This window comes from Egretta garzetta, unplaced genomic scaffold, assembly GCF_000687185.1.
Source record: "Egretta garzetta isolate BGI_Z169 unplaced genomic scaffold, ASM68718v1 scaffold260, whole genome shotgun sequence".
Lineage (NCBI taxonomy): Eukaryota > Metazoa > Chordata > Aves > Pelecaniformes > Ardeidae > Egretta > Egretta garzetta.
Genome location: NW_009258662.1, coordinates 182,456 through 193,114, shown reverse-complemented (window position 1 = coordinate 193,114; position 10,659 = coordinate 182,456). Strand labels below are relative to the sequence as shown.

The 10,659-nt window shown below is 54.1% G+C and overlaps 1 protein-coding gene across 1 annotated transcript in view; it reads left to right on the top strand.

Moving 5' to 3' along the window:
• TASOR2 (transcription activation suppressor family member 2) overlaps positions 1-10,659 on the top strand; it is a 46,194-nt gene that overhangs the window by 27,405 nt on the left and 8,130 nt on the right. The window contains exons 16-20 of the mRNA XM_035903875.1: positions 839-1,754; positions 2,848-3,382; positions 4,743-8,300; positions 9,178-9,303; positions 9,851-10,004. Coding sequence (XP_035759768.1) covers positions 839-1,754; positions 2,848-3,382; positions 4,743-8,300; positions 9,178-9,303; positions 9,851-10,004 — 5,289 coding nt within the window. The remainder of the gene's footprint in view (positions 1-838; positions 1,755-2,847; positions 3,383-4,742; positions 8,301-9,177; positions 9,304-9,850; positions 10,005-10,659) is intronic.

Here is a 10,659-nt window from a genome sequence, read left to right as displayed (position 1 = left end):
GCTGAACGCCAAGATCTGCCACAAATGCAAAATCAGAATGTTTAGGAGTAAGAAATACTCAATTTATATGTCTTACTATGCCGTTCCCAAGGGAATTAAATGTAACACATAGAACTTCAGCATAAATGAATGTTAATAAAGTTCTACTTGAAGAGAGATTTTTTGTGCTGGTTTTTAGTAGAGGGCATTAACCTTGTTTAATGACTTCATACTGTTTTTACGAACGTGGGCCTTGAGCCATAGTGAGGGGCGTTTTTAACGCTGGAAACTAAACAAACACCTAATTTGCTGTGCTCTGACTGCCTTTGGGAGCCCCCAGGTTTCTGCGTGTGCTCTGAAGTGCAGCTCAGGGGCAGGTTACGCTCTTGAGAGGGTGTGCAGCGGGAAGCATAAGAGCAGGGTGGGTTTTCTCTGTGTTTTAGACAGGGTTTTTCGGTAACTGTGAATTATTGAAAGCATAGCAGGGGTTTATCTAGAAGAAAATCTAAAGAAAAAAAAAAGGATTAAGGAAACACTTAAAATATTTCAGGTTGTATTTAAGTGGCCAAACTACCCTGTGCACAGAGGACAAGGGAAATTTTGTTCACTCTGGATCCCTTTTCTTTGTGAGAATAAATCCCTTTCCTAAAGTTGCTTAGATCCCAACACTGGATCCTTTTGTAGCAGCCATGGAGGTGGTTTTGTAGCATGGTCGTGGAGGTGTTCAGTTTTTAAGTGTGCAAATTCCACGTTGGAGAGACGCTTTTTTCCTGCCAAACTGAAAGCCTGCTTTGAATCCCTTCTTGAGGCAGAGCTCTGTGGCCTTTGTTTATTCTCTGACTTTGTTTTTCTCTCGCAGACTGGAAGGAGCCATCCTCTGTCCTCCCGAGCGAGGTTTCTTCCCAATGCCACGGAGCAGATAGCCAAACGAGTGAGATTTACCCAGGCGGGGTTGCTGATCTCGGTTTTGATCTGAAGGGGGACAACTACGAGTCCCACGCCTTGAACTTGCTGGCTGATCTGGCTCTGGGTTCTTGTATTCCTTCATTTATCCCCAGGGACAGCAGGATGATTGCTGTGTCCTGCAGCCCCTCCAGCGACTCTGCAAACGAGCAGCAGGGTAATCGCAAGCACAAATCCTTGCGTGTTGCTTCCGACCATGAATACCACAGGGTAGACAAGCTTGCAAAGGGAGCCACCTCTCCTAGCAAAGTATCGCCGAACCAGTCTGAAAAAATATTCTTAAATGACTTAGCCTCTATTCCCAGGGAGAAAAGCCCTGGCATTTTGAACAAGAAGAACAGTGCAAGCCCCAGCCCTGCAAAACGCCATGTGTTGCCTCCAAGAGAGACTCAAGAAGCTGCCGAGGTGAACAAACACTCCTTCATCTCCGCCGAGCACTCATACGCCTCGCAGATGCCTGAGCACTCAAAGAAACACATGTATCCTAGAAATGCCCCCTACCCTGGACCAGCAGCCTCCAGAAACGGGACCAGGAACACCCGAGCAGGACCACTTGTTGGGAAAGTCCTGCCTTTCCGCCACCAGCAGAACAACACCCACCACCAGCGACCCTTTGAGGCTGTGATGATGAGGCACAGGAGCAGCCTGCTCTCCCCCAGGATGAAGGAGGACTTTGCCAAGTCCCACACAGTGAACATCTGTGGCGAGTCCGTGAAGGTGATGTGCCATTGGGAGGCAGAGTATCTCTTCAACCTGGACAGCAGGTACACCAACGATGCCCTGGAGAAAACAGTCATCCGTGCCCTGCATGGGTAAGTCAGTCTTGAAGGCCATCTGCAGGAGACGTGTCTTGCTGGACATCTGCAGCACTTTTGAAAGGGGCTTTTTTTGCTCTTGTTTGCTTTGCTTTGCATGATAATTGCCTTTTCCCCCATGCTCAGATGCCCAGTTTTGCTGTGCTAAAGCTGGTGTGTCTTCCCTGCGGAGAAGGGCTTGGGGGTACTGGTGGATGAAAAACTGGCCATGAGCCGGCAATGTGCGCTTGCAGCCCAGCAAGCCAACCCTACCCTGGGCTGCATCCAAAGCAGCATGGCCCGCAGGGCGAGGGAGGGGATTCTGCCCCTCTGCTCTGCTCTGGGGAGAACCCCCTGGAGCCCTGTGTCCAGATCTAGGGCCCTCGGCACAGGAGAGACGTGGACCTGTTGGAGTGGGTCCAGAGGAGGCCACAAAAATGATCCGAGGGCTGGAACCCCTGTGCTCTTGAGGCCAGGCTGAGAGAGTTGGGGGTGTTCAGCCAGGAGAAGAGGAGACTCTGGGGAGACCTTATTACAACCTTTTGATATATAAAGGGGGCTAATAGGAAGGACAGAGAAAGACTTTTTACCAGGGCCTGTAGTTGACAGGAGAAGGGGCAACGGTTTTAAACTGGGCGAGGGTAGGTTTGGTTCGGACATAAGGAAGAAATGTTTTATGCCAAGGGTGGTTGGACGCTGGAACAGGTTGCCCAGAGAAGTTGTGGATGCCCCATCATTGGAAGTGATCAAGGTCAGGTTGGAGGGGGCTTTGAGCAACCTGATCTGGTGGAAAATGCCCCTAGTATCTTCCACCATGGCAGGGGGGATTGGACTAGGTGATCTTTAAAGGTCCCTCATAACCCAGACTGTTCTATGATTCCTGTGGCTCTGCAGCTAGAGTTGGTACCTTAGAGCCATGAACAAAAGTCCTCCTTTGCAGATGTTTCTCTTTTTTTTTGACAAGCTGTAAAAATTTCATCGATTCATCTGTGTCTGCAGCCTCCCTGCATTGGGGCTTAGCACTGTGGGGAACCAGGAGATCGGTTACCTTGTGCTAGTCAACTGGAAGGAGGATGAAGACATTTCAGGCTGTGTTTTCTTTTCCTTCCAGGCCCTGGGACCCTGATCTGCCTGATGACGTGGAAGAGATGAAGCTGATACTTCATATGTGGGTGGCTCTCTTCTACAGCAAACCCAGCAAACTCCTGAGCAGCACGAGGAAGGTGGTGGAGCACAGCAACCCCGAGAAGTACGTCTCAATAAACAGCACTGGGGACTTTCTTGAGCTGAGTGATGATGGTGAGGATTGTTTTGGGTTGGAGACATGCCCTGCAGACTCTCGGTCAGACCCTGAGCAGACTCCCAGCAGCTCTCTGGATCACAGCACGCATTGCCAGGGACCTTTCTGCCCAGAGGAGAGCCCTGCAGACTCTCAGACTGATGCTGATGGGACTCCTGGTGTTGTCGATAGCACGGTATCGTCTTCTTCTGAGGAGCTGCCCTGTGGGGAGGAGGAGCCTTCCTCCACAAGCTGTCCCGAGAACCTTTCCCTTGCTGAACAGGCCGATGAGAGCCTGGCTGTGAAAGACAGGCAGCCGGCGGTCGTTCCTGAGGAGTGTGTGCATGACGTCTCAACCATCACTGCGGTAAGAGCTTGGGGTTTGGGTGAGACGAGTCTACAGGGCACACAATGCATTTCGTGCTTATAGAAGTAGGATCTTCTAAGAGGAGTAGAGCAGACATCCTTGTGGGCCCTCTTAGAGACAGATAAGTGGGGGTGTCCAAAGCAGGACAGAGAAATGTCCCCCCAGCATTTAGCTGCCACAAGAGATTGCCACACAGACATGCTTGGAGTCACCACAAAAAGAGCCTTCAGGCCTCAATCCAGGTTTGGATGTCCTCTTGGACCGAGCTGGCATCCCCAGGCTCTGGCACGAGCTGTATCTATCCCCATCCAAGGGACCAGGGCCTCGACATGGATGCTTTCCAAGGGGGAGGAATCCCAAAGAATTAGAGCAATGAAAGTGTCAAGCTTGGCATCTGTCCCAGGTTTCGGCTGCGAGCTGTGCAAGCCTGGCCGAGGTCTCAGACCTGCACTTTACAGAGGGAGGAGAGGAACCACAAACGTGCCAGACCGACACTGGAAAGCCTGCCTGTCGCCTTTGGGCAACTGCATTTGTCTGCCCATGGTTGCAGCAGCCCAGACGTGTCACGGGACATGGCACAGCCTTTCCTCTGCTGGTTTGGGAGAGCTGAGGTTTGCTGGCATGGAGAGGTTTCCCTCACACAGATAGCAGTGCAGTGCTTTGCAACATTTCCCTCTCCCCTCTGCAAAGTTAGTTAATATTCCGCTCTGGGTGGGGGGGGTCTAATTATTTTTTCATAGTTTCTACAGTTTACAGATGGTCAGAAGCAGAGGTACTTGGGTAAAATTAAAACATGGGTGTCTGATGACATTTTTCAAGCCTGACTTAAAATAATTCCTTTAAAGCTTCCACTCTGAACACACAGGCAGCTGCCATAGGGCTGCGACTGTTTTGCATGAAGGAAAAAATATCCCAGTGGTTTTTACCACCTGGGTTTAGTGCTGTGGAGCAGGCAGGAGTGTTTTGGGAGATGTGGAGTCACTGTCCATAGTGTCCTTATAACTTGCTTGGAGGGGTAAACTCAGTAGAGAGTTACCTCTGGGGTGATGGCCTCTGCTCCGTTTGGCCTGGTTTTAAGCCATTTTGTGGTGTAAAGAAGGTAGAAAGTTTAAAAATCTTTCCCTGGCTGTCTGTGGGACTCTGCTTGCAGGCTGCAGTGGGGATGGTAGTGGCTCACTTGGGGTAGGGATTCAGCCTGGACTTATTTTAGAGACAAACTCAGACTAACGTCCTCAGATGCTGTTGGAATGGTTGTACTCACAAAGTTTGAGCATTTAAAATATCCATGTCCTCCTGCATGGGTGTCTCAGCTCCTGCATTTGCCTCCTTGAAGATTAACCTCTGAATTGTGTTGTTTCAGGAGGAGCCACCTAAGGAGGGACTGCTGGACACTACGATTGCCCCCAGCCCTTCCAATGAGCTCAGCAATGACGGCAAGCCCCCGGCTGCGCTGGGCAGGGAAAACCCACACAGCCAAGCCCCAAATCCCAGTACAGCACCCTGGAGTGATGCACCGAGTGTGCTGTGTGAGCAAGAGAGTGGGTGGGCAGCAGGGTCAGGGGGTGGCCCCGGCCCTCCTGAGGACAGGGAGAGCATGGGGGATGCTGGGCACGGTATGGAGGTTGAGGACAGCAGCTGGGCCACCAGCGACGGACTGCAACGTGCCTGTGATTCAGTGCCCTTAGAAGTGCATCCCAGAAGTGCAGAGCCTGATGGAGCCGGTGGGGAAGGGAGGGAATCACAAGACCTCTTTGGACATCCAGAAAAAGAGGAGGAAGAGGTGGAGGAGGGGAAAAAAGAAAAAGAGGACTCCGAATATGGAAGCACAGTCCTGAGGTCTGTTGATTTAGCATTTTCTGAAAGCGGTGATGCTGACATGGAGCACGAACACAGTGAGCAGAAGTCAGTGAATTCAGCATGTGTGAGGGACCTTGGCCTTCCTGAAGAGGGCCCTGTGCCCAGCCCCACTGCCTTAGCGTCTTCCTGCCCAGGCAGATCGACACCAGTGCTGTCAGATGGGACTGGGACTGGCCCTCAGGGGCTTCCTGGTGAGATGGCACCAAGTCTGGACACACTGCAAGAGCCTTGGGAGGCTCCAGCCGCCTTGGGTATGGAGACAAACGGTGTTGGTTTGGCACGTGCAGCCAGTCCAGCCGATGCGGGGTCACCCTGTGACAGCGGGTTGATGCTGCCGTTACCGTCTGATCCGAGCCTTGCCTGTGGGACACAGCCAGACAGTGTTACAGGCAATGTGGGACCTGCCGGAGAGACGCTCAGGGACAGCTTGGAGCAGAAAGACAAGGATTGTGCGCCCTCTGCAGAAACGTGGGTGCCTGCTGGGAGCAAAGCTGCCGGCACAGCTGGCCTTGAGTCACCCTGCGGCCAGGGACTGTCACTGACCTTGTCCCCTGACTCCAGCTCTGTCTGCCTCACGTCTCTTGATGGAGCAACAGATCCAGGGGCTGCTCAAGAGGACCAGGAGGTCATGGCAAGCATCCAGTCTCCATCGCAGAGTGGTCTGGGAGGGAGCAGCTGCCTTTCCCAAAGGTGTGGAGGTGATGTTTATGCTGACCTCGCCTTGCTGAGCACCGGTGAATCAAACCAAGACAGGAACAAGTTTTTGGTGGAAGAAGAGCAGAGCAGCCCTTCTGCTAACCAGGCAGATGTGCTGGATGAGTCCTTGGGAGCGGGTGACGGGCAGGGCTTTGCCTTTGACTATACAGCCTTAGCAAGTGACTCTGAAGCTGGGGAGAGAGATGATGTGTGCCTCGGTGCAGAGAATTCCCCCAGGAGCAATGAAACGAACACAGGGATGGTCACTAACCCACCGCAGGAGCCAGAGAGCTCCCTTCATGACCTGCTGGAATCAGAGCCCTCATCCTCGGTGAGAGAGGGGATGTCTGCCATGAAGGAGCACCCCGGGCAGCAGCAGAGCTCCCCCCCTGCCTGTGCAGGCTGTGTTCCTGCTTCTCCCCCTCAGCAGAACCCTCTCCCCTGTGGCAGAGACACAGACCCCCTCCACCATTTGTTAGAGCAAAGCGAGCAGGGGCCAGTCCTGTGCCAACACGGGAAGTCCTGCGAGCAAGTAGGTGCTGCAGAGGTGAGCGTGGCTGTCGACAGCCCGGATGGCTCCTCAAAGCCCAGATGTGCAGAAGAGGTGAAAAAAGACATGGGTCCGTGCTATGCAGAGCCAACGGAGAGCTCCCCCGCAGATGAGCTTGTGCCAGGTGACCCGAAATCAATGCCTCCTTCTCCTTTGCGTGGTCACAAGGCGGGTCTGCACAGCCCTGAGCAGTACTCAGTCCTTGGCATGCACCCCAGGACGCTCTCTCCTGGCACGAGTCTGGCTCCAGACAGTGCCCCAAGGTCCTGCTGCACGGGCACCTGCCCCAGGTGTGCCAGCCCTGGGGGCCGAGCGGTGGGTGCGGTAGGGAGCCACGAGGAGGAACCCATCCTGCCTGAGGATTCAGAAGGAGGAAGCAGTGACCCTCTTGCCAGTCCTGCATCTTTTTCGGCAGGGGAGTTGCTCATGCCACTGTGCAAACCCCAGTCTGTGTGCAACCAGGGCGAGCACGAGGCTGAGGGATCCGACGCGTTTGCTGATCTGCACCGTGCCAGCATGGAGGTGGGAGAGGGAGAAATGCCCACTCTCCCCTTCCCAGTGCTGCCATTACGTGTGCACAGTGGGGTCCCTGGAGAAAGCCTGGAGCTTAGTGACACTGAGGATATTTCAGACGTGCTCCTGAGGGCAAAGCAGCTCCCCAACAAAGGCAGATGCATGGGCTCTGTCTTTGCCTCTGAAGATCTGTTTGAGACTTCCTCCAGTGACTCGGACCAGGATTATTTTGAGGGGACTTCACAGTCCCTGCTTACAAGATCCATGGATGCTATAGGCGCAAGGACTAACTGCGACTCCTCCTCCCTGAGCTCGGTGCACACGGAGGGGTGCAGCGAGGACTGGGGCTCGCTGGGCATGGAGTGGGGCTGCTCGTGGGCTGAGCGCGGCTGGCCCATTGGCCTGGGGGAAACCAGCAGCGGGCACGTTCCACCGTATGTCAATATTAGGGACAGCCAGGGGATCACCAAGGACTACCGGAATTTTGTGGTCACCAAAAAGTATCAGGGGAGGGTGGGAGATTTGCAGCCTTCAAAGAGGCGTAGCCACTGTGCAGGGCAGTCTCATTTGTTAAGGTCACTGATGGGGACTTGGAGGGGTTTTGAGGAAATCACCCAGCACACTTTGGACATGGAGTGTCTCCGTTTCCATTATAAGCTAAAACAAATCCTAAGGAGTGGGAAACCACCCTTTTCTACCTCCAAAAGCATCTTTCCAAAAGACTTTCCTCCGCAGGTGATGTCTGAGACATTGCCTGTGCAAGAAGCTCCCATCCCGCTCTCCCCACGGAGCAGGAGCCCTTTGCAGGTGACGATCCTGCCCTCTGACACGTGGCCGAGCGGGCTCGGCTGGCACCGGCAAAGCAGCTGGCATGGGGACCCGTGTACCCTGTGTCAGGACACCCTCTGTGATGAGAGGGGCAGGGCCAGATCCCGAACCCAGAGCCAGGGCCGCGCGGCTCCCTTCCACCTCAGCAAGCTCAAATACGATAATAAGCTAAAGGACTCACGGGGGGACATTGCTGTCATCCTTGACGAGTACGCCGAGTTCAACAGGGTGATGCTGAGCAGAGCTGACACGGGGAGCGAGGGCGGAGGGCCGGTCCCGGCGCACGGGGAGGCTGCGAGTGAGTGGACGTGCACGTCCCTTCCCAGGAGGATGGCTGCCTTCGAGGAGATGATCACGGACCTCTGCAGCACGCTGCGTTTCCGCCTGCGCAGCGTGGCCAAGGAGGCCTGCGGCCGCACTGGCATGTTCTACCTGGTGGAGACGGGCGAGGACCCTTTCTTTGCAAGAGTGAAGGTAACAGAGTGCCACTGGCTGGGACGGGGATGGGTGGCCCTGGGGTGAGAGCTGAGGGCGGCAAGAGCAGGCACAGGGCAAGCTTGCTCAACCCGACATGGATGGCATTTGGTTGCCTTAAGCCAGGAGCCTGCCCCTGCCATTTCATCTCGGCTCCCACTGCCAGAAATTAGAATCACAGAATCATTTAGGTTGGAAAAGACCCTTAAGATCATCAAGTCCAACCGTTCCCCTACCCCTGCCATCTCACCCCCAAACCCTGGCCCTCAGCACCTCGTCTGCCCGGCTTTTAAATCCCCTCAGGGATGGGGACTCGACCCCTTCCCTGGGCAGCCCCTTCCAGTGCTTGACAACCCTTTCAGGGAAGAAATTTTTCCTGATGTCCAACCTAAACCTCCCCTGGTACAACTTGAGGCCGTTTCCTCTTGTCCTATCATTTGAACATCCACCGGGCCAAAATGGATCAGAAGTTCAGCAGCAGCCCAAACTCAACCCCCCCAAGGTTGCTTGAGCTCTCATTAAAGGGTTGGAAGCTCAAGGAGGGTGATTGCATGGGAAGATTTGCTGCTCCAAAATAGCAAGGAGGCCCGATGCACGGTACGGTGAGATGCTCGAGGGGATTATCTAAACGTTTTTGCCAAGGGAGGTAAAGAGCTGCTTCCTCCACCTCTGGCTGGAGCCCCGGCCTGGAGCACGCCGTGCTTTTGACAGACGGACACTGTGGGTTGCCCTTGGCACCAGGGTGGCCTGGTTGGGGTTGCTGTCATGCTCCTCCCTCCTCTCCCCAGGCACATGCGTGCCAAGGAGCCTGGCACCCCTGTTGTGAAGATATTCTCCATACAAACCTTCTCACCTGCTGCAATGATTTCCGTTTCAGACCTTGCTGAAGAAAGACGGCCACGTGGAGATTGAGCCTCTGAGCTTCTGCGAAGCAAAACACCTGGACACGGACAGGCTGCTCGTCGTCATCAGGAATGAGGACATTTCCTTGCACATCCACAATGTAAGGCCTGAGTCTGTCTTCTTTTTTTCTTTTTACCAGCACCATTTTTTGAATATCAGGATCCGTTTTACACTATTTTTTAAATTTTACGCTATATATAGCTTTAGGTTTAATTGTCAGTCTCTGCGGATACACTGTTCTTTCCACTGAAAGAACAGTGCTTCATGAAGAGCTGTTAAAAAGAAGCATCTCAAAAACATGAAGTCTGTCAGTTCTGCTTTTCTTCTGTCTCCATTTTTGATCGCTGGAAAGCATCACTTGATGTGGCCCAGCTCACAGGCTGGGCTTATCTTGTGTAACGGAGGAGTTCAACCTGGATTTGGCTCATGGGCTCCAGCGAGTGTCGCAGCAGACTGAGCCACTGGTAGCTCCCAGTGTCGCCATCCACAGCTTTGGGGTCAGGCTATGGAGACAGGAGCGTGGGGGTGACGCAGACAGAGGACGGGGTGGGCTCCCCGGGTCTCCCAGGAGCGGGTGTGAGCTGCAGAGAGGTGCAAATGCTGTTGAAACACAGCTGTGTGCGCAAAAGCATGTCTGCCTTGAGCAGGTCCCGTGCTTGCTGGAGCTAAAGCACTGTCCCAACGTGCTGTTTGCCGGAGTGGACAGCCCTGAAGATATAACCGGTCGCACGTACCAGGAGCTGTTTCATACCGGTGGCTTCGTGGTGTCGGACAACGAGGTGTTGGAAACGGTGACACTGGGTGAGTCTCGCTGCGGCCTCTCTCTTGGATGCACAAACACACCATCTTGGCTCCCGGGCTTCTCTGCTGGTTTACTGATGCCTTCTGAAAACTTGCCATGGGTGTCTTCCGCTCCTGCTTTAGTGGGGGAAATTCTTTCCCTCTGTTTGACATTTGTAGACCCCATCTGGATAGTGGGTCCAGGTCAGGGCTTCCAAAACCATCTAAGTACAGCGAGGGCTGCTGAGATGGTCAGGGGCTGGAGCAGGGGTCGTACAAGGACGGTCGGCCTGGAGAAGGGGGGGCAAAGGGGAGCCCTCATTGCTGTCTTCAGCTCCCTGACAGGAAGGGGCAGAGAAAAGGGAGCCACACTCCTCCTGGAGACACGCAGTGATGGGACAGGAGGTGACAGGGTTGCTCTTAGCCTTTTAGATGTCAGGGGGAAAAAATCCACAGCAAGTGTGTTCAAACACCAGGGCAGGATCCCAATTTCACGACCCGTGAAATATCCTTGGAGATATCCAAACCTTACCTAGACAAAGCCCTGAGCGACCTCAGGTGGCCCAACTGAGCAAGGGTTGGGCTGGAGACCCCCCCCCAGGCACCCTTTCCACCCTCGGTTACCCGCCGGCTCTTGCTGTCTTCCCCCGGCCAACTGAAAGAGGGGGGGAAGGGG